General features: G+C 39.1%; 1 protein-coding gene across 1 annotated transcript; it reads left to right on the top strand.

Moving 5' to 3' along the window:
- Positions 1–7,212: 7,212 nt before the first annotated feature.
- Positions 7,213–24,611, top strand: CCDC28A (coiled-coil domain containing 28A). Its single transcript, XM_055433807.2, is given in 7 exon segments — positions 7,213–7,294; positions 7,297–7,457; positions 13,214–13,413; positions 16,989–17,152; positions 17,959–18,113; positions 19,432–19,476; positions 19,478–24,611. Coding segments are annotated over 7 exon segments (843 nt in total). The 3' UTR covers positions 19,514–24,611.
- The last annotated feature ends 299 nt before the right edge of the window (positions 24,612–24,910 follow it).

A 24,910-nucleotide genomic window follows, 5' to 3' on the forward strand; every position in this document is an offset into this window, starting at 1 on the left:
CTACAAAGCCTTATCTCTGTCACTTCACCACTTGCCCTTTCCTGTGCTCACCCCTCTCAAACCAGCTCAACCCCCTTACCAGTCTTCTTTACACACCAAGCCTGCTCCTACCTTCTGCCAGAGCGCTGTTCCTTCCTCTGCTCTTATCCCAGGTGTTCTCATGACTCACCCTCTCCCTTTCTTCAAGTCTTTGCTCAAAACTCACTCGTCCAATTAGGCCTTCCCTTGTGTACCTCACTATCCAAAATTGCAACTGCCCATCCATGACCCTATGCCCCTTTCCCAGGGCTATTTTTCCCCATAATACTCATCCTTTCTATTCTATAGAAGTGATTTTGTTATTAGGGTTATTTTTACAATCTGTCATGTCTGTATCTGAGTACAAGCTCCATGAGAATGGGGACTTTTGTCTGTATTGTTCACTGAGCCTAGAAAAATATTTGACATAGAAATGCTCAGTAAATACAAGCTGAATGCACAAACTTGTATTACTTGCATAATAAGGAATGATTTTAAAATAAAAGTTACTATAATGGATGAATGCTACAACTGTCTACTTATTCATAATCTGAAAGTTTTGGGGGGTGTTACAAACACTATATTTTGCTTTGAAAAGATCTTTCCATTCTTGTTGTCTAATAAAAAAATATTTTATTTTTAAAGAAATGTTTTAAATTATTTTTTTTTCTTATTTCTCAGGGCTAAAGTAGAAAAAGGTTTTATTTTCACCATGGGGGGGGGAAAGTAATCCATTTTATTTCAGTGGCTGCATTTTCTACTGCAGGCAGCACTGCAGAGGAAAGGGCAACAGCAATCAGAGCTAAACAACAGGGTTTTACCCTGTCTCCACCACGCACTCACTTGCTTTCAAACAAGGACCGTAACCTCTCCTGAACCTCCTTTTCCACACCTGTGAAATGGGACTGATACTTATGTCACAGAGTTGGGAAGATTAAATGGGGTCACAGCTAATATTTGCTGGGTGCTTACATCACAGGGTGGGTAATATCATGCCTGTTTTCCCAGCTTAGGAAACAGGGGCCAAAGGTTATCCAACTAGTCAGGAAGCAAGGTCAGAGGCCCTGAATGGTAAGTCTGGGATTCTTTCCCCTCCACTCTCCTATCTCTTATCTCTTTGGGAGAGGATAAACGGTGACAAGAGCATCTAAAGATGACTAAATGGGGACTGGAGTTTGACTCTTCCCTTGGCACCCGAGAGACTGTTGCCTTGAGCAATGTCCTTTGGGAAGTTCACCATGGACATGACTGGGTCAGGCATGAACCACCTCAGGCTATCACAAATCTGGACGAGTTACACAGAATTAGCAACAATCCAGGGCAACATCTCTCCCACTTCTTTTTTTTTTTCGGGTAGATAATTATACAAAGTCAAATTCTTCTACTTTTGATTTTTCTTTTCGGGTCTCAGCTCAGTTATTTCCACTCCAGAAATTTCTTCCTCACACATGTGCTCCTTAATCTTCTTTCACCTTTTATTAGCTCTTATCCAATTACCTCAGGTAAATTTTCTCCTTACTGACATTCCTTATTGCACCTATAAACCCCAAAACAGCTATGTTCAGGTTGGTAAGCATAAAAAGAGTATTCAAAATACAACTAAGTTAAGGAAAAGACCAGCCCTTTACTTTGAACTGTTTCAGGCTCAGTGAACAATATGGTGTGCTACCCCAGATGGAGATCAGATACCCTCTTCAGCATCTTCTCTTACGGTCCACTGACCTCTGTATTCACATCGACGTAGCTGTGGTGAACAGGGCTTAATGCAGCTGTGGGTGGGCCCAAGTCCCAGTTCTAGTTGGCAGCTGTGTGACTTCGGGCAGTTACTTAACCCTCACCCCGCTTTCCTCATCTGTAATGTGTGTGCTAAGTCACTTCAGTCATGTCCGACTCTTCGCGACCCTATGGACTGTGGCCCGCCAGGCTCCTCTGTCCAAGGAATTCTCAAGGCAAGAATACTGGAGTGGGTTGCCATTTCCATCTCCAGGATCTGTAATGTGGCATCATAACAAAATCTACCTCCTAGGTTTACTATGAGGATTAAATGGGTTAATTAATTTAAATCAATTAGAATGGCGTCTGGGACAGAGCAAGGGCAAAACAAACACATTAATGGAGATTTCCTCAAATATGAATATTCAATATTAAATTTTTTCTATATTTCTTACTCTTTAAAATACTATTATTATGAAAATGAAAGTGTGAAAGTGTTAGTTGCTCAGCTGTGTCCGAGTGTTTGCAACTCCATCAACTGTAGCTCACCAGGCTACTCTGTCCATGGAATTCTCCAGGCAAGAATACTAAAGTGGGTTGCCATTCCGTTCTCCAAGGGATCTTCCCAACCCAGGGATCAAACCTGGGTCTCCTGCACTACAGGCCAATTCTTCATCTGAGCCACCAGGGAAGCCCCAACTATTATCATAACCACTCTTTAAAAAAAAAATTTTTTTTTAACTACAAATACAGTGGTTCAGTCACATAATTTTTTTTTTCAGTCACATAATTAAATATATTTTTACTAGGTAAACTGAAGATCTAGCATTCATAGTATTGTTTCTATGGAAAGCATAAATTCAGAAATTTTTATAAATGACATTTTAAAGCAAATTTTATCTAGAAGATAGGGAATGTTCATGTTGAAAATGCAAATATGCATAAAACTATATGATTGGATTTACCAGAAATGTCTTTCTTTTTTTGAAACAGGATTTATTTCATAAGCAATTTACCTATTTCTGTTGCCAGAGCTGCTGTAAATCTGGTACCTCTGAAAACTATTAGAGGTGACAGGATCTAGAATCTCACTTATTCATGGTTTAGCTTTTGCAAACAGAATCACATGTGCTATTTAAAAAAACAACAACGGTGTTTGTATAAAATCACCACTTCAGTTTCTACCATCTGTACTTGCTTGAGGGGTCAATTTCCTGCAGAAAAGTCACCCAGCTGAGGAACTCAGATCTGCATGGGTAGAGTACAAAGAGTGGTGAAGTTAGACTTAAAGTGAGGAAGCCCGCCCAACCAAGCTACTTCCTTTTTATCCCTCAAAATAAGGAAACACTGCAGCACCCTGCATACCTGGGGAGTTCTGTTTATTTTGGAATGAACGACAACAACAAAATATCTGTCTGTAAGATTGTCAGATTTAGTAAAGCAAAGTAAAGTTAGATATGATTTTCAGATAAAGAAATACCCTTTCAGTCCCCAGTATTGCATGGGATATACTTACATCAATAAAGTATTCTTTATCTAAAATTCAAATTTAACTGACCATCCTGTATTTAATCTGGTCACCTTATTTGTTGGAAAATGAATTATTTCCAGACATATAACTGCCCCCTTCAACACATCTCCATACTTTAAAGAAATACATGTGTTTTGTATGCAAAGTATACCAGTTTGTATATATCTTCAGGGTTTTGGAAACTGCTTGAATTAGAGAACTACCAGTAATCCTCATTTGTGTTGAAAATGGAGAAGAAATCTATAATCTCATGTAAGTATATTTTAATTCTAATTTTGGCTCAGTACAATTACAGAAATAAGCAACAGAACTGTTTTAATTCCTTTTTCCTTCAAAAAGTTAAATGCAATTCTCAATTTAACATGAGATAATACCGCCACCTGGAGGCCAGAGATAGGTATGTCTAAGAATCAGTGGAAGGATGCATTGTTCTCATATCTTGCAAATGACCACTCACTGCTCCTGCCCTTAAAAAGGACATGTGAATATGAAACCGGATTAAAACCTTAGTTTTGTAGAATCACAGGAAGAAACTATCCAAATATTAGGCTTTTAAAATAATCACTCAGGCAGACAACAACTTCCCAAAGTGTCAGAATTAGTTCCTTCATTAGATCCCTTGGTATGAAGACTTCGGTATCCAAACACAAACTGCCCAGCTGGAAAACGAGCAATTGCCTCGGCATTAGTGATGCCATCTGACTGGCCTTATGACTGGGCCTAGATGTATGGGCTTTGGGGTTTAAAGAAGGATTATTTGAATGACCTTACCTTCAGAAATAAAATCAGTGACTTTCATTTGTTTGTAACACATACATTTGAGTACCTGCCTTATGTCATGTTCTATATAATGCACAAGGCAAAGTGTTTAAGATACAAAAATAAACTAAAAAATAATATCTGTCCTCAAGGAACTTAAAGCCTACTGAGGGAGACAGATTAAGCAAAGGCCATGTATGTGAGGACTTTGTAAATGTCTAAGTCTATAACTTTTCATGTCTATTGTTTACCCTCTTGTTGTTTTACAAAAGTAGCTAGCAGTAAAATACTTACAATTTAAAGGATCTCTCTGTTTACTTTGGGAACCTACAATAATGCTTAAAATGTACATCTTAGAGTAGACCGAAGTCCAGAACACCCCCACTGACTGGCATTCTTTCAGTTCAATGAATATGGCAAGCTCATTTCTGCTTTAAGGCTTTTTTACTAGCTGTTTCCTGAGCCAGGCATGCAAATAAGTATTAAGACTGATCTATCTTGGCCTGGGCATTCTGGCATGGGAGGAAAAGGAGACGGAGGAACCCTTAGAAAAATCACAGATAGGTTTCTAAATTAAAAAATCTCTTTCCTAAAAGAACCACAAGAGACAATAAAGTGGTGACTATTTTCTAGGTAGAGCAGCCATTTGATTTGGGTTGAGATACCTTTTCCTTTGGAATGTAATCTCAAGGGAAAAAACAATGCCTGACTGCAGCTCAACAAAGATGCACAACAGTGGCTTCCAAACCCACTCACTGCCCAGGACCTTACAGAAAAATATTCCTGAGTCAATAAAATGTGGAAAAAATTATGACACATGATGCTATTGGAAATTTGAACACTGACTGCATATTTGATAATAATAAGTAATTATTGCTGTTTTAGGAATAATGGTGATATTGTGATACAGTTTTTAAAAGATCCATACTGAAATATTAGAGATTCAGTCATGTTTGGGATTTGCTTCAGTGTATTACTGGGGAGAAGAAAATGTCATGGGAGGAAAAGAAATAAAACAAGACTGGCCATGAATCAACAGCTAGATGTTGGGTGCATGGGGATTCATTATACTATTCTGTCTTCTTTAGTACATGTTCGAAATTTTCATAAGAAAAAGTATTTTTGAAAATATGCTATAGAGTACATTAGTGGGGGGTGAGGGGATTGGTCTTGTTGATCACAGCTCCTATTCTGGAAATATCTTCTCTCTGTAGGAAGAAAGTATCTGATTAATTTATACAAGGTGTGCATTTAACAATCCAAAGCAGGGATTTCTGAAGTATAAAGGAAAATCTAGTAAGTCTCAAAGAACAAGATTTCTTTCAAGCCTCTATATTTCAAATAAAAGAAATCACACTCAAAATTGTACTTCTATGACTCTGTCTCATGTCACTCTGTCCCTAAGTCAGTACAATCCAGGCACACTGACCACTGGCCTCCTCAAATGTGCCAAGCTCATTTGCACCTAAAGACCTGTGGTTTTAGTTATGCTTTGTCAAAGAATGCTCATCCCACTGGCTGGCTCCTGTCCTTCATTCATAAAATCTCCCCCACCAAAGTTGCCTTTTCAGGAGGGCTTCCCCAGCACTCCACCTTTAGTACCCCAACTCTTACAATAACTATGACCTTAAGCTGTTATTTCAGAGCACTTATCACTAAATGAAACTGTCTTATTTGCCTAATTTATTGTCTGTCTCCTTTATCAAGGATATAAGACTTCTGACTGTAGGGCTCTTGTCTATCTTGTTCATGGATGTACCCTGATTTCTTGCAAGTGTCTGGCCAAAACAGATATTAAATACAGAACTTTGAACATGGAACTATGTAATTTGAAAGAATACCTTCTTGCGCCCTTATGCTATATCTGGGGTTGCAAATACAAATGCCACAGGGCTTAGATGGGTACTAAATGCATGGGTCTTAGAGAAAAATAGAGATCACCTGAACTTATCTAAAAGAGTCAGCTGTTCTTGAACTTGAACTACAGTTGCCAGGCTACAGTGCAGATCTAGTGTGGTCAGATCTTACCATTTAATATTGGGATGACAAATAGATGGGTTGACATAGCTCAAAATTAAACCCGTTTATAAGCTCCTCTCATACAGATAAGACAATTCAGAGATGAGTTGAGATATTGAGAAGATCACACTCTACAGCATTGCTTGTAACAGCAAAAAATGGGAAACAACAAAAACATCCACCATTATGGGAATTCTCAAATAATTTGGAGCAATCCTATTTGATAGAATACAGTATAATTAAGACAAATGAAGTCTAGCTATCAGCATTCATGTAAAAAGATCTCGAAAACATACAATTGGGTGACAAGTCAAGTTGTAGGTCAATATACAAAATATAATAGTATTGATGTAAAACTAGAAACCAGGATAACTGCGTTCATCTTTGCTTTGCGTATATGATATGGATATGATGCCAGATAAGTTTCGTCACTAGCAATGAGGGAGAAGTACGTGCTGCTCTCTCGTCTCTTCAGTCTAACAGTTTATGAATCTAAAATCTCCCCATCCCCATCCCCCACACGGAGAAGGCTATCCAGACTAGGGAATGAAACACGGTTTCGCCCCTCACTTAGGAGAGTTCGATCTCTCTCAGTTCTCAATTCCTTCTCCAGAGGCAGTATGTGTAGAGAGGAACAGCCTTGGCGAAAGAGAGACGTGGATTTATCAGCCTTTTTCAGTGTCATATTCTTCATTTCGAAACGCAGATTCTAACAGCTACCTTACAGACTTTAGTGAGGTTTACAGTTAACGTGTCAAATGACTAACAGTAGCTATTTATACTAGCAGTAATAGAATTTCATTTAAGGCCTCAGCATCAGTGTCGCTAAACAGAGTCACGCTTTTTCACGCTGCCTTCCAACCAAAACTGATTTACTTTGCTTTATCCTGGTGATGTTTCAGAAACGATCCAGAACAGTTGCTATGGCGACACTCTTGTTCCGCCTCCAAACTTGTTCGAACTGCTTGCTGGGAATTGTAGTGCGTGGGCGATTACACTCACGGAGGGGGCGGGGCAGCTTCCGGAAAAGGTATATTTCCGGTTCTTGCCTTCACACCTATCCTCCCTATCCTCCCCGCTTCTGGGCCATCGAGCCCCAAGTAAAAGCCCATCTATGTGTCTTCCTTTCCATGCTCGTCGAACGTACAGTTGAAGGCAGGATAAGGGACGCAATGTGATGCCAGCGCCGTAGAAGGGAGCCGCACAGGTGGTACAGGAAGAGGCGGGGCGCCCGCCTGGGGCGCGGAGGCGCTGCCGCCTACATCACTTCCGTAAACAAAGAGCAGTGCGGAGGCGCGAGGCCCGGGATGTGACCCCGGCTCGAGCTGCAGCGGTAGCATCGGCGGCTGCGGCGGTGGCGGCAGCGGCCCCGGGGTCTTTGCAGGGTGAAGAGAACCACGATCCCCTTTCTCCTCAGGTATGAAGTGGAAACAAAGGCAGTGTCCCTTGTAGGCCCCTCCCACCACTCTCTGGCGGTGAAGGGTCTCCGTGACGGCTGATTGGGGAGGGGAAATGAGGTGAAGTCTAAAGAGACTCCTAGTGGTCTTTCTTGGAGGCTGTGAGTTCCTGGCTCTCAAAAGATTACGAGGTGAATTCTGTGAACGTCTTTTCTGAAAGGTTCCTTGCTGCTTGGTATACAGGAGGAATTTCGGTGCTCTTGTAGTAGTGATGTTACCTTCCCAACACGGGTAATTTTCGAGCCCTTCCCCCTCAGAACATCTTAGTTTAGACCACTCTTGGTTTATTTGCATTGTTTTACTTCCTAGTTTTTTTTTTTCTTCTTGTATCACCAACTGTTTATAAGCATCATTAAATTAAAAAACCAGTATGCTTATGTGTAGCATAAATGTATAAGATCCTTGCCTCTGAAGAACTGATATCCCATCTTCTGTGCTGTTATTTTTTAAACATTTAATTTGTGTTGCATGCCCAACCAACCCCAGAAGGTCTGTTCTGTTACTGAGAATGCTTCTTAAAGGAAAAACCATTAACCAAGATTTAAGCAGTTTGTTCTTTGCGCTTACAGACTGGGCAATGCAGCCTTCCCTTTCCAGCCTTTGGTTCCTTGGCAGTTTAGCTCCAGTTATGATTGTCTAGAGTCAGTTGAATAAACTGAGTTCAGTGGTTTAATAACAGTGCTAGTAGCACGCACACACAAACGTTGTTTTCATTACAATTCTCAAGTAATTACTTCAGGAGTGATATCATTGTATTTGAGTCTTTTTGAATGGTCATTGTTTAGTCGTTAAGTGGTGTCAGAAGACTCTTTTGCGACCCCATAGCCCACAGCCCACCAGGCTCCTCTGTCCATGGGATTTTCCGAGTAAGAATACTGGAGTGGGTTGCCATTTCCTTCTCCATTGAATGGTCATCAGTTCAGTTCAGTTCAGTTCAGTCGCTCAGTCGTGTCCGACTCTTAGCGACCCCATGAACCACAACACGAAAGGCCTCCCTGTCCATCACCAACTCCCAGAGTTCACTCAAACTCACCTCCATCGAGTCGGTGATGCCATCCAGCCATCTCATTCTCTGTCGTCCCCGTCTCCTCCCACCCCCAATCCCTCCCAGCATGAGAGTCTTTTCCAGTGAGTCAACTAGTCGCATGAGGTGGCCAAAGTATTGGAGTTTCAGGTTTAGCATAAGTCTTTCCAATGAACACCCAGGATCGATCTCCTCCAGAATGGACTGGTTGGATCTCCACGGGACTCTCAAGAATCTTCTCCAGCACCACAGTTCAAAAGCATCAATTCTTCGGCAATCAGCTTTCTTCACAGTCCAACTCTCACATCCATACATGACCACGGGAAAAACCATAGCCTTGACTAGACGGACCTTGGTTGGCAAAGTAATGTCTCTGCTTTTTAATATGCTATCTAGGCTGGTCATAACTTTGCTTCCAAGGAGTAAGCGTCTTTTAATTTCATGGCTGCAATCAGCATCTGCAGTGATTTTGGAGCCCAAAAAAATAAAGTCTGACACGGTTTCCACTGTTTCCCCATCTATTTCCCATGAAGTGATGGGACCAGATGCCATGATCTTCGTTTTCTGAATGTTGAGCTTCAAGCCAACCTTTTCACTCTCCTCTTTCACTTTCATCAAGAGGCCTTTGAGTTCCTCTTCACTTTCTGCCATAAGGGTGGTGTCATCTGCATATCTGAGGTTATTAATATTTCTCCCGGCAATCTTGATTCCAGCTTGTGCTTCTTCCAGCCCAGCGTTCCTCATGATGTACTCTGCATATAAGTTAAATAAGCAGGGTGACAATATACAACCTTTACGTACTCCTTTTCCTATTTGGAACCAGTCTGTTGTTCCATGTCCAGTTCTAACTGTTGCTTCCTGATCTGCATACAGGTTTCTCAAGAGGCGGGTCAGGTGGTCTGGTATTCCCATCTCTTTAAGAATTTTCCACAGTTTATTGTGACCCACACAGTCAAAGGCCTTGGCATAGTCAATGAAGCAGAAATAGATGTTTTTCTGGAACTCTCTTGCTTTCTCCATAATCCAGCGGATGTTGGCAATTTGATCTCTGGTGCCTCTGCCTTTTCTAAAACCTGCTTGAACATCTGGAAGTTCACGATTCACATATTGCTGAAGCCTAGCTTGGAGAATTTTGAGCATGACTTTACTAGCGTGTGAGATGAGTGCAATTGTGCGGTAGTTTGAGCATTCTTTGGCATTCCCTTTCTTTGGGATTGGAATGAAAACTGACCTTTTCCAGTCCTGTGGCCATTGCTGAGTTTTCCAAATTTGCTGGCATATTGAGTGCAGCACTTTCACAGCATCATCTTTCAGGATTTGAAATAGCTCAATTGGAATTCCATCACCTCCACTAGCTTTGTTCGTCGTGATGCTCTCTAAGGCCCACTTGACTTCACATTCCAAGATGTCTGGTTCCAGGTGAGTGATCACGCCATCGTGATTATCTTCGTCGTGAAGATCTTTTTTGTACAGTTCTTCTGTGTATTCTTGCCACCTCTTCTTAATATCTTCTGCTTCTGTTAGGTCCATACCATTTCTGTCCTTTATGAATGGTCATAGAATGATTAAATTCAAGACCTAATGCTCCTAAGGCTTTTTGCCATCTGATGAGACAAGTAACCGTATAAATTTCTCATCTTATGATACATGAAACAATATAATTAGGAAGAGTTGAATTTATGCATAAGTAAAAAGGAAATGTAGAGGGACGTTTTTAGATAGGTGGCTGTTAGGAAAATAAAGTTGGTTAATACATAAAATTAAGGGATAGTACGTGTTCATTGGAAGGACCGATGCTAAAACTGAAACTGCAATACTTTGGCCACCTCATGCGACGAGTTGACTCACTGGAAAAGACTCTGATGCTGGGAAAGTTTGGGGGCAGGAGGAGAAGGGGACGACCGAGAATGAGATGGCTGGATGGCATCACCGACTCTGTGGACATGAGTTTGAGTGAAGTCCGGGAGTTGGTGATGGACAGGGAGGCCTGGCGTGCTGTGATTCATGGGGTCGCTATGAGTCGGACACGACTGAGCGACTGAACTGAACTGGGTAAATTCCCTTGTGGTTCAGCTGGTAAAGAATTTGCCTGCAGTGCAGGAGACCTGGATTCGATCATTGGCTTGGGAAGATCCCCTGGAGAAGGGAAGGGAAAGGCTATCCACTCCACAATTCTGGCCTAGAGAATTACATGGGTCTATGGCGTCAAAGCAGAAACATTACTTTGCCAACCAAGGTCCATTTAGTCAAGGGTATGTTTTTTCCAGTGGTCATGTATGGATGTGAGAGTTGGACTGTGAAGAAAGCTGATCGCTGAAGAATTGATGCTTTTGAACTGTGGTGGTGGTGAAGACTCTTGAGAGTCCCTTGGACTGCAAGGAGATCCAACCAGTCCATTCTAAAGGAGATCAATCCTGGGTGTTCATTGGAAGGACTGATGCTAAAGCTGAAACTCCAATACTTTGGCCACCTCACGTGAAGAGTTGACTCACTGGAAAAGACTCTGATGCTGGGAGGGATGGGGGGCAAGAGGAGAAGGGGACGACAGAGAATGAGGTGGCTGTATGGCATCACCGACTCAATGGAGATGAGTTTGAGTGAGCTCCGGGAGTTGGTGATGGACAGGGAGGCCTGGCGTGCTGTGAGTCATGGGGTCGCTATGAGTCGGACACGACTGAGCGACTGAACTGAACTGATGGGGTCACAAAGAGTTGGACACGACTGAGCAACTTTCATATATATTCTCTTTGGAAAAATCAACTGTAATTTCATAGTGTAACTTTTTAAATGAACATTCTTTGGCACTGCCTTTCTTTGGGATTGCTTTTCTTGCAGGTATGTGAACCATGAACTTTCTGATGTTCAAGCTTGATTTAGAAAAGGCAGAGGAACCAAAGATCAAATTGCCAGCGTCTGTTGAATCATTGAAAAAGCAAGAGAGTTCCAGGAAAACATCTATTTCTGCTTTATTGACTATGCCAAAGCCTTTAACTATGTGGATCACAGCAAACTGTGGAAAATTCTTAGAGATGGGAATATCAGACCACCTGACCTGCCTCCTGAGAAATCTGTATGCAGGTCAAGAAGCAACAGTTAGAACTGGACATGGAACAACAGAGTGGTTCCAAATAGGAAAAGGAGTACATCAAGGCTGTATATTGTCACCCTGCTTATTTAATTTATATGCAGAGTACATCATGTGAAATGCCAGGCTGGATGAAGCACAAGTTGGAATCAAGATTGCTGGGAGAAATATCAATAATCTCAGAGATGCAGATGACACCACCCTTATGGCAGAAAGCGAAGAAAAACTGAAGAGCCTCTTAATGAAAATGAAAGAGGAGAGTGCAAAAGTTGTCTTAAAACTCAACATTCAAAAAACTAAGATCATGGCATCCGGTCCCATCACTTCATGGCAAATAGATGGGGAAACAATGAAAACAGTAAGAGACTGCAGCCATGGAATTAAAAGACGCTTGCTCCTTGGAAGAAAAGCTATGATCAACCTAGACAGCATATTAAAAAGCAGAGACATTACTCTGCCAACAAAGTTCCGTCTAGTCAAACTGAGCTATTGTTTTTCGTAGTCATGAATGGATGTGAGAGTTGGACTATAAAGAAAGCTGAGTGCCAAAGAATTGATGCTTTTGAACTGTTGTGTTGGAGAAGACCCTTGAAAGTTCCTTGGACTGCAAGGAGATCAAACCAGTCAATCCTAAAGGAAATCAGTCCTGAATATTCATTGGAAGAACTGTTGCTGAAGCTGGAACTCCAATACCTTGGCCACCTGATGCGAAGGACTGACTCATTTGAAAAGACCTTGATGCTGGGAAGGATTGAAGGCAGGAGGAGAAGAGGATAACAGAGGATGAAATGGTTGGATGGCATCACTGACTCGATGGACATGAGTTTGAGCAAGCTCTGGGAGTTGGTGATGGACAGGGAATCCTGACATGCTGCAGTCCATGGGGTCACAAAGAGTTGGACACAACTGAGCAATTGAACTGAACTTTTTTTATATTGTCAAAACTAAATGTATATAATAAAATTTCATGGTTCCTTGGAAATAGAGAAAGTAAATTCAAAGTAGTCATGGAACAAGTTTAACTTTATAGAACAATTTTTGGTCAGGGAACTAGAATCAGTATTATTTCTTGGGAGAAACTGAATTTCTATGTGGTGTTGAAATAAGGTTTCTGGTTGCTAGTTAAATTGCAAGTACCTATGTCGGTTATACATCTGTTTGAATCTAGTTCTTTTTTCAAAGAATAAAAGGGAGTTTTAGAAGGGAAATCTGAAGACCACCTAAGGCTTGAGTCAGGCTGAATGATTTGTTTGGTGTTTAGGTGTCATACCCTTTCTATAATGATATAGGTTTTTTGAGGGCAAGGACTTTGTGTCGCTCAATACTGTCTCACCATTGCCCAGCATAGTGTCTGACATGTGGAAGAGAGTAAATATTTATGGGGTTAATTAGTAAAATGATGAACAAAATTTTTTGTCTAACAGTCAGTTTTGGTTAGGGCTTCTGTGTATTTAGTGCAGTAAATTAAGCTCAAGGATCCTTGTTCTAACTTTGTTTAATGACCTCTGAAATTCTTGATCATCTTTCAGCCCGTAAAGTGGGTCTTTGAACCCCTTTTATTTTGTCATCTTATAGCATTTGTGTATAAATCTGCTGTATTTCCTTAGGTCATAAGAAGCTGGCCTGGGTGCAATCAGGAACTTAAAACAATGGAGGAGCGCAAAGTGAAGAGAAGAAGTCCTAAGTCTTTTAGTGCCCACTCTACTCAGGTTGTTAATACCAAAAAAAATGCCATTCCAGTTAGTAAAAGCACGGGTTTTTCAAATCCTGCATCCCAGTCAACTTCACAGCGACCAAAGTTAAAAAGGTGAATTCTTTTCTTTTACATTATTATAGCAAAATGCTATTAAAGTAAATACTAAATCCACTCAGTCTTATAACTTTTTTTTTTATCTTGGTTTGACTTTTGAGGCACATACTATATGTGATTTAGAAATAATTTTATGAAGGTTACAGGGTACAGAGATTAGAAAATGCAGAATGAATGATTGGCTTTAAGGCTCTTTGTCTCATAATAAAATATACAGAGCAAGAGAACTTGTAGACAAAGTTGATGAGCTAGCCAGAAATGGAAAAGAGGTATATAGTGGTTGTTTTTTAAACTTAATATCTGTGCTTTTGTAGTTTTTTTAAAATAATGAATTCATTGTTTTAATAGAAATAATTTGTATTTATTGTAAATATTTAAACACAGGAAAAATTCAAAGAACAGAAGAACACTAAAATTCCACCACCTGGAAGTAATCATTCTTAACATTTGGTGAACATCATTTGTCTTCAGACTTGAAAGGAAACGGGGGACAAGTTTGAATGTGTTATGTATTCCTGCTGAATATATGTATTTTGTAGTGTTAGATATTTGGAAAGCAAGATAATATCTTTAGAGATAAAGCACTTCATAACCTCCATCTTCTAGATAATTATGATTAAATAAACTTCCAGCTGCAAGTTCATCATGAGAGTCAGTTAAGGAAGTAACGCTGACACTTTATAGCCGCTAGATTTACACAAAAGACAAGAGGACTGTCTTGGTGATGATCTCACACTCTCTTTGAGGAAGCCAAAGAGACATAACCAGAGACACTTGGAAAAGAACATTCCAATAAGGACTAAACGAAAAACAACAGGAGTTATCAGGGCTTCTTTTAAGTACATTGTCCGACTGGAAAGGAGTTTTCCTCCTGGAGGAGTTTAATTTAGAGTCAGATTTTGAATATGGTTATGGTGGGTGGAAAAAGAGGGCCAAGAGATTTGCAAGGAGATCATTCCTTTTTCCAGAGTTTTGCATCAGTTTATTTGTAGCTCATTGTCATTTTCTGCCTGGTACTTTTATTCCTATACGCCATTCTAGAATGTAGGCTTCCTGAGGCCTGGGGCTTATATGCCAGACAGTATTTAGAGTGGGACTTGGCACAAAGTGTAATTTCAGTGGGTACTTTTTAATTGAATTATTTTAAAATAAAGTGAAACAGATGACATGATCAAAAAACCTGAAGTAGGAAGGGACAGATTTATATTTTCTTTTTTGAGAGGATTGTTAAATGACGAACTGATGCAAAACACTTACTTGGATAAAACTTCCAGTTTGAAAGAAAAACAATTTGCTACGCCAAGACCTTGTATTCTGTAGTAGTTTATTTCAGATTTTAATGTGAGTATGAATCTCCTGGGGATCATTTTAAAATGTAGCTTCTGAATCAGTCTGGGATGGGGCTTCAGATAAGCATTTCTAGTAAGCTCACAGGTAATAGGGATGGTACAGGTCTTGGACAGCACTAGAGTAGCAATCTAATAACACATACATATAAAATTACAAATCTTGCTTTGTGAAGAACTGTTACTGACCTACTCTCAACAGCCCATGTGTTCTAAATTGATTTCAAGAGAATTAGTTTGTCTTGCCACCTTCCCCCCACACCCACAGCCCACCCAATTCATCTGACCCAAATTGTAGTGAGTACAGTTGTAAGGAAGATGTCTTCACGCAACATTATGCAGAAACTAATTGAGTACTCCGTATATGTGTACTTCAGGATCTGTAGTATGTGTTGGGGTTATAAAAGTAACCCCTGTTCCCACTTAGTCTTTGAGCCTTCATTCACATACCACCTTTAGGAAGTTTCCTGTGCTGTCCCTAGGCTGAATGAACTGTTTTTTCTCTTTGTTCCCATATCTCAATGTGTGTAGCACCATCACTCAAGTGTTTGGGAGCCTGGGATATGCTGCTGCTGCTGCTAAATCACTTCAGTCGTGTCCGACTCTGTGTGACCCCATAGACAGCAGCCCACCAGGCTCCCCTGTCCCCGGGATTCTCCAGGCAAGAACACTGGAGTGGGTTGCCATTTCCTTCTCTAGTGCATGAAAGTGAAAAGTGAAAGTGAAGTCGCTCAGTCATGTCTGACTCTTAGCGACCCCATGGACTGCAGCCTACCAGACTCCTCCGTCCATGGGATTTTCCAGGCAAGAGTACTGAAGTGGGGTGCCACTGCCTTCTCCATGGGATATGCTGCTGCTGCTGCTTCTAAGTCGCTTCAGTCGTATCCGACTCTGTGCGACCCCATAGATGGCAGCCCACCAGGCTCCCCCGTCCCTGGGATTCTCCAGGCAAGAACACTGGAGTGGGTTGCCATTTCCTTCTCCAAATGGGATATGCTAGACATGTATAATAAGAATCAATCTCTACTAAGGGTTCTGAAAGGGCCTTCCTGAGGAAATCACATTTAAAGGATGTGTGGGAAGTAGCCTGGCAAAGATGGCAGTGGTGGGGGCGCGGGGAAGGATGCTAATGTAGGCAAAGGATTAGCTGAAAGTAGATGAGAGAATGGATTTCTAGGAAGCAAAAGAGATTCAGAATGTCTGGAGCATTGACAGAACAAGAGAGAATAGGATACCTAAAGGTTATTGGACTACTGAAGGGTTTGAATTAAGTCAATTATATGATCTGATTTTACTTTTTAAAAATTGACTTGACTGCTCTGTGGGCAAGGAAGGGGGATTCAGACAATACGCAGAGGCAGGGAGACCAGTTGGAAAGCTGTTGGACTCGTTAAAATAAAGAATAGTAGCAGTGGAGAAGGAGAGAACTAGAGAGCTTATAGAGAGCTTTATGGATATAATCAACAGGACTTCCTGCCTGCACATGGAAACCATAGGAAGCTGGAGGAGTCAAGGATGATAACAGATTTTAGCACTCCATCACATTATGATTGTGAATTTATGTCTGTCTTTCTCCTTAGACTGGGCATGCTCCAGTACAATAACTGATGTCCTGTGCATGTTCATGTACTCAGTATCTGGCACCAAGTCAGCTACAGGGTAGAGGCCCCATAACCACTTACTGGACAACCCACAGTTCGGGGAACAACTAGGATAAAGTTTAGATGAGAAAGCAGAATGTTTCCTGAGAAATGAAGCATAGGCTAGTAAGAAGACTGATTCTCTTTTCAGTTATTTATTTATTTGCATATCTAAAGAATTAGCATACTGGAGGAAAAGAATTTCCCCTGGAGGAGGAAATGGCAACCCACTCCAGTATTCTTGCCTGGAGAATTCCAAGGACAGAAGAGCCTAGCAGGCTACAGTCCATGGGTCGCAAAGAGTCAGATACAACTGAGCAGCTGAGCACGAAGATATATTACTCAAACTTTTTACATACCTTAATAGTTCTCAAACATTTGTTTGAGATTTTCACAGCCTGTTCTGGTTTCTGCCTTGAAATGACTGCTTTTATTTAGTATTGCATTTATCCTTATGTCTTGTTTTTATGGAAATTCCATTTAACTCTCTAATTTTGCTGAATCTAGAACAACCTGAAAAAATAGAATTGTCTCTTTTTAAAGATAATCAGATGCAATTAATTTTTTGATCGTATCCTTTTAACAGAGTGACGAAAGAAAAGGCCAGACCTCAGGGTGGAGAAGGCAGAGGTGCCCAGTCAACCCCGATCCAGCACTCATTCCTCACTGATGTCTCTGACGTCCAAGAAATGGAGAGGGGCCTCCTCAGCCTTTTAAATGACTTCCACTCTGGAAAACTCCAAGCATTCGGTGATCCACAATGTTTCTTTCCACTCTTTTTCTTCTCAAGATGTTTGCATCATATTTTCTGCATGTATTTGTCATTCCTTTTTAATGTATCAGGTTTTTTTTATTAAGAAGTCCAGAGGCATAAAATGCAATCATCCTAGATTTCATTTGTCATGGGATATAATTTGCCTTTTAAAATTTCAGGAGAAAAGATTTTTTTAACAAGGGTTGATTAGTTGAAATGTTAAAGTATGATTGCTGTTGATGGATTAAGTCTCTTGAAAGTGTAACAAACAACAGGGACATTCATTGTCAATTAAAATATTTTAGATTTAATGTTTTCAATTTGGAAAGACTCGATTATTTTTCTTTGAAGCCTAAACTTGTTTCTTGCTCACGAGTCCTGATTTTCCAGAATTTCATGGCTGAAGTTCTTATAAGACTCTTAATCTCACTCAGATTATTATAAAATGCTGGGTTACTTAATTCTAATGGCATTTGTTAACTAGGACATGAATAGATGGTGTTAACACTCCTATATATGATATTACTATTTAAAAAAATTTTTTTAGCTAAAAGCATTCTTATATTAAAAAAACTTTTTCTATATAATTTTTAAATTCCTGATCATGTTTTAGATTGTTGTTGTTTTTTTGATCAGAGATTTGATTTATAATTTTACACAGAAAATACGCAGTCATTACAATGTAATTTACAAAAGAAAGAAAATTGATTTATTTTATGTATCTAGACTTTAGAAGTTTTTCCTCAAGACAGTTAGTTTAACCTATCCTAATCTTTATTAATGTTCTTGAATGTTCCCCCAGGAAATGAATGTTCCATTGAACAGATGGAACATGTTCGGGGAATGCAGGAGAAATTAGCTCGCTTGAACTTGGAGCTCTATGGGGAGTTAGAGGAACTTCCTGAGGATAAGAGAAAAGCAGCTAGTGACTCTAATCTGGAGAGGCTTCTGTCTGATGTGAGTACCGCCCTCTTTTTTTTAAATGCTTTTTTTAGTCAAAATTTTTATTGAGATAAAATTCACCATTTTAATCATTTTAAAGTATAAATTCAGTGATTTTTACTATACTCACAAAGTTGTGCAGACATCACCACATCTAATTTCAGAACATTTTCATCACTCCAGAAAGAAAGCCTGTACCTCTCCATTTTCCCCTCTCCCCATCCCGTAGCAACCACCAATTTATCTTCTGTCTCTATAGATTTGCCTACTCTGCACATTTCATATAAATGGAAATCATAAAATATGTGACTATATAAGTCTGGATTCTTTCACTTCGTGTAACATATACTCTTTTTAAAAAGAAATTTATTCAAAGGAAATTATATTTACATCTAAGCATATTTTCTGAGATGCTGGCAAATCTAAATGTAAAAATATTTGCTTCTGTACATATATAAAGGATCTTAAGATATGAAAGATAGTATCTCGAAAGATCCTGGCATGATTAATACATTTTGCGTTAATTACTCAGGTGGTAGTAGGCAATGGCAAGCCACTCCAGTACTCCTGCCTAGAAAATCCCATGGATGGAGGAGCCTGGTAGGCTGTAGTCCGTGGGGTCGCTATGAGTCGGATACGACTGAGCGACTTCACTTTCACTTTTCACTTTCACGCATTGGAGAAGGAAATGGCAGCCCACTCCAGTGTTCTTGCCTGGAGAATCCCAGGGATGGGGGAGCCTGGTGGGCTGCTGTCTATGGGGTCGCACAGAATCGGACACGACTGAAGTGACTTAGCAGTAGCAGCAGTTGCATATACATTTGGTGTTTATTGTAATTTAGTCCAGGGTCTCCATAGAACTGTATAACTTTAGGCAATTTAGTGTTTTTGTAACTCAGATTTTTCTCTCTGTAAAATAGGAATGGTTAATTCTACTTGCTACTAAAAGCTGAGTATCATGTGAAATCTTTTTGTAATCTGTAAAGCTTTTAAAGATTTTGATCATTAAAATGGCAACTTTTTTTCTTTTAAAAACTATCAGAGATGATTATAGTTAAGAATGGTTTTAAAAATACTTACAAAGCTTCTTTTGTTATCATATGGTTTTAACTCTTTTTTCATATTCTTATTTCATAAATACTAAAGCTACTTTTTATTATTTTAAGTGACTTTCTCAGTCTAAAAAGTTTTGGAAAGTTCTTTAATATTTTGCTTTTTTATTTAAAGAAAGTTTAAATGAGAAATAATTTCTTTAATATCTGATTAACAATTATCTACTTATGATATTTATGTTATAAAAATGAAAATTAAATTTGTTGCTTTGTGTTTACAGCTAGAAGAATTGAATTCTTCCATGTATCCTTTGCTTAGTATCAGCAGTGAAAAGTTTACAGACTGTAATTTTTGGTGAATAGTGCTAATCAAGTGAAGAAACCTACTATTATTTACTGGGGCCATCTCTTTTTCCTTTTGGTTTCTGAATGGAATTTCCTAATTGTTTTGTATGCTTAAAATTTGTTTTTCTATCATTTGTGCTTTGCTTTGTATTGTTTTTGGAATTTTAAAACAAAATTTTAAATGTTTTAATCAAAAGAATTAAGAATTAGCCTAGTTTCCATATACATTATTTTGAATCTTAGATTCTTAAGGTAAATGGAAATGAGATAGCAGACGTAACAGACTACACTAAATTTAATGTTAGAATTAGATGCATTAAAAAAGATGTATTATGGGGTTAGCTTAAAGGAAATCACCCAGGCATATGTGAAATATTCATGTTTTGACATTCCAGTTTAGAGCAGTTATTTCAAGAACTTTGTAAAATGTATTTTTGAATGTAGTGATAGGCAAAATATGAGGTATGTAAGAATAAAATAAAATGATCCCATCTATATAAAATAATTTTAGAAGTAAGGTATCTCTTTGAACCAAATAATGAGATACTGGTAAGGATACTTTTTATAGTATCAAGAGATTTGATTTTCAAAATTTGGTTCCACATTTTGCTAATATGAATTTTGGTAGATTGTTTAACATCTTACAGAGTGTCCTCTGTAATTTGAGATAATTGCTACATGTAATGATGTGTACGAAAATTTCCAAACTATATGTTATAGACTACATATTTTAAAAATATTTTGCTATTATTGCTATAAACTATACTATTTCTAACTGCGAAATTGTACAATAACAACAATGAAGAAATAGGAAGATATATATAAATCCAGTAGTAGTAACTAATATCCAACCTTTATTGAATACCTATTATTCGCCAAGTATTATATGAAGCATTTTACATGCATTATCTCATTTGGTCCTCCCCTTGAAAGTAGGTGGTTCTACCCTTCATTTTACAGATGAAGAAAATACACTTTTAAGAAGCAACACACTGTAGGGAGATATGGATGTGAGATATCATTGTCAAGAAAGACTTTAATACAGGGGTAAGATATGAGTTATTAGGAGGCTTTTCTCTAGGGATAGTTCCTCGTTCTTTTTTTAATATTCTTTTTATAAAAATCTTTTTATCTATTTATTTATTTGGCTGCACTGGGTCTTAGTTGCAACATGTGGGATCTAGTTTCCTGACCAGGGATTGAACCCAGGTCCCTCCGTTGGAAGTGTGGAGTTTTAACCACTGGACCACCAGGAAAGTCCCTTTTATATGTTTTAAGCTTCATATTCTATGCTTTATATTCTTTCTTATATGCTTATGACACATAACTCCTGTCCTCTTATCTGAGTTTTTGTTAAATATTTAGACTTATTTGTCTCACCAACTTCCTCAGTTCAGCCCCCACATTTAAACAAGGCATGGTGGTAGAGTACAAGAACATGGGCTTTGGATTGCTCGGTTTCAAATCTTGGTAAGCAGCTGTAACCTTGAGCAAAGCCTGGCAACCTTAGTTTCCTCGTCATTAATAAATGTTCTCTCTGTAATCATACTTTCCCCTCTTAATTTTCCTCTCTATAATCAGTTATTTTTGTTCAGTCACTGTCATGTCAGACTCTTTGCGATCCCATGGACTGCAGCATAGGCTTCCCTATCTCTCAGAGTTTGCTCAAACTCATGTCCATTGAGTCAGTGATGCAGTCCAACCTTCTTGTCCTCTGTTGTCCCCTTCTCCTCCTGTCTTCAGTCTTTTCCAGCATCAGGGTCTTTTTAATGAGTTGGCTCTTCACATCAGGTGGCCAAAGTATTGGAGCTTCAGCTTCAGCATCACTCCTTCCAATTAATATTCAGGATTGATTTCCTTTGGGATTGACTGGTTTGATCTCCTTGCTGTCCAAGGAACTCTCAAGAGTTTTCTCCAGTACCACAGTTCAAAAGCATGAATTCTTCAGTGTTCATCCTTCCTTATGGTCCAACTCTCACATCTGTACATGGCTACTAGGAAAACCATAGCTTTGACTATATGGACCTGGGTAGGCAAAATGATGGCTCTGCTTTTTAATATACTGTCTAAGGTTTATCACAGCTTTCCTTCCAAGGAACAAGTATCTTTTAATTTCATGGCTGCAGTCACTGTCCTCAATGATTTTGCAGCCCAAGAAGGTAAAAATCTATCACTCTTTCCACTTTTTTCCCCATCTATTTTCCATGAAGTGAAGGGTTCAGATGCCATGATCTTAGTCTTTTGGATGTTGAATTTCAAGCCAGCTTTTTCACTCTCCTCTTTCACCCTCATCAAGAGGCTCTTTAGTCCCTCTTTGCTTTCTGCTATTGGAGTGGTATCATCTACATATCTGAAGTTGTTGATATTTCTCCTGGCAGTCCTGATTGCAGCTTGTGATTCATGCAGCCTGGTATTTCACATGATGTGCTCTGCATATAAGTTAAATAAGTTGATCGTCTTGGACATCTGAGTGCCTTCCTGAGTATGTACACTTGGACATTTGGGTAACCCTGAGTCCAACTCATGAATGACAAAACCAAAAAGAGACAACTACAGATAAAGACTTCAAACCAGTGGATCTCATTGGCAGAAGGCATACTACTTCTACCTTAAAGTGACTGGTCATCCCTTAAGCCCAGCTGAATTGGGGAGGCAGAAGTTGGTTAGTCTTAAGTATGGGTCACCCATTAGAGATGGTTCTCAAAGTGAGGGGTGAAACGATGTTTCATTGTTACGACTTTTAGGAGCATCAGAATGAGGTGCGTTCAACTATTTGGGGGCATTAAATACGGGAAGGTGGGTGCAATGCAGTGTTCTTTTTATCCTTTATATTATGTTCCAGTTGTTAAGCTGAATTTAGGACACATTTGAAAAAAAAGTATTGTGATTTGAACATCACGTAGAAAAAACTGGTTTCTTATCTATAGGGTATTGGGCTTTGGAAAAGACAGAAGAAGGAGAGGGAAGAAAATAATTTTATATATTTCTTTTCCCCCCATATATATTGTGAAAAAAATAATTAAAATATCTTCCCAAAGATTTTAGGTAATTGAAATATATCCCTGGATATCTGTGAGCAGTGTTTTCTGGAATCTGCGTACAGAAGAAAGAGCAGTTTATTATCTGCTGAGCAATAGATAGGATTGAATAATTTTTATTAGTTATTTAGAGAGCCTAAGAAAAGGCTACAGTCCCTGACAGAACAAGTAGAAAAGTCTCTGCCTGCTAAGAATGATGATAAGTGGTCAAACATAGCCCTGTCATCAGTGCCCCTATTTTTTTAATGTTCAAGATTATTTAAAAATCCTTTCTATTACTATAGCAGATATTGCTAATCAGTCATGGCACTGTCTGCCATTTAACTGGACAGGGACATGAAATTACTTGCTATCTCTTAATTACAATTAGTTGTCAGGCATTATCAGTTCTGTTTTATATTTTTTCATTCTCTGCCCTCATCAGTTCAGTTCAGTTCAGTCGCTCAGTTGTGTCCAACTCTCCGCGACCCCATGAATCACAGCACGCCAGGCCTCCCTGTCCATCACCAACTCCCGGAGTACACTCAAACTCATGTCCACAGAGTCGGTGATGCCATCCAGCCATCTCATTCTCTGTCGTCCCCTTCTCCTCCCGCCCCCAACCTTTCCCAGCATCAGAGTCTTTTCCAGTGAGTCAACTCGTTGCATGAGGTGGCCAAAGTATAGCAGTTTCAGCTTTAACATCAGTCCCTTCAATGAACATCCAGGATTGATCTCCTTTAGAATGGACTGGTTGGATCTCCTTGCAGTATAAGGGACTCTCAAGAGTCTTCTCCAACACCACAGTTCAAAAGCATCGATTCTTCGGCGATCAGCCTTCTTCACAGTGCAACTCTCACATCCATACATGACCACGGGAAAAACCATTCATCACCTGATTCTATAATATTTCAAATTTCTGTTCTCTAGAAACTCTAGACTTGCACTGTTCAATATGACAACCACTAGCCAGGTTATCTACTGAGCACATGAATTGTGTCCAATGTGGGTTGAAATATGCTATAAGTATAATGTGCACACCTAATTTCAAAGATTTAGACTGAAAAAAAGAATGCAAAGTATCTTAATGTTTTTATAAAGATTACTTGTGAAATGATAATTTTCTAATTATTAGTATAAATAAGTATATTTTAAAAACTATATTCGTTGCTTTCATTATATTTCTGTTGGACAGTACTGCTGTAGACTTTAGACATTGCCACTAAAAGTTATTCTTCCTAAATCATCACTTTTACCTTGCCATTCCTGTTTCTTACCACGTTTTTCACTGTGTCAGACTTTTTAAAGACTCAATAATTTGATCACAACATATTCGTGCTGTTATGTTTTTCATTATTTTTCATTCCCATCAAGTTGGTTCTCTAGATGCTCAGATTCATGCTCACGTTAATGCCTTTGTTCAGGTTGTACTTTCTACCTAGAGTTACTCTGGCCTCCCCTTTCTCCTTATCAAATAACACTCAAGCTGACCACATTTATAAAGCATTTTGTGTGTACCTCAGACTAGCATTCTACCTTATTTCATCTTATATGTGTTAAATTTCAACCTTCCAACCGACCGAGAATATCTTTGCAGCAGAGCTCCTGTCTGTACATTTTTTGCAAACATCTGCTGCACATGTATTGCCAGCATTTAGTTGTCCACAAGATATCCAGATCATTGTCTGAACTGGGTCTTGAAAAACAGGTGGTAGTGGATCTATAGGTGAAAGAGGAAAATGAAAGGCAGTGATTAGAAGGATAGGGAATAAACTTTGCAGGAATTCTATCCTATTTCCAGTCTTCTTGAAGAATAGTTTGGAGGATTATAGGAAAGGTTTTAGAACTATGATGATTTTCTTCTATTTTATTCTTTTGGACTTTCAAAAAGAAATTATCTTCACAGGGATCATAAAGTAGTGTTGTCTTCTCAAGTGAATTTTGTTAATCCAGTAAGTTTTCATATTTTCATACTTACCATGAAGATGATTCTTGCTGCATTAAAGTCATTTTGTGCTCTATTAGAACCAGGAACATACTCTTGAATCAGTGACTTTTTTTTTAAGTCTTCAAATTCTAGACATAGTAAACCAAGTTTCTCAATAACAGCATAGGCACTTTCTCTTTAAACATATTACTTTTTCTAATACCTCTGTCTCTTAGCTCTTGATGTAATTTCCAGAAATGTAAAAGAAGTACTCATTAGAGAATGAAAATGTTCTTAACTGATGAATTCAGACAAAAACTCCATTTGGCAGATGCACAAGATGTTCCAAATACTTCCACCAGCTAAAATGAAATTCAGTTGCTTTCTCGTGGTTTGAAGAAAAGCAGCACTCTTTACTTCTCCAGCCGAATCCAGTAGCAGAATCATCTTCCACAATAAGGAATTAAAGGA

Source organism: Moschus berezovskii, chromosome 10, assembly GCF_049115385.1.
Source record: "Moschus berezovskii isolate FMDL1 chromosome 10, NW_MosBer_1.0, whole genome shotgun sequence".
In the NCBI taxonomy this organism is placed as follows: domain Eukaryota; kingdom Metazoa; phylum Chordata; class Mammalia; order Artiodactyla; family Moschidae; genus Moschus; species Moschus berezovskii.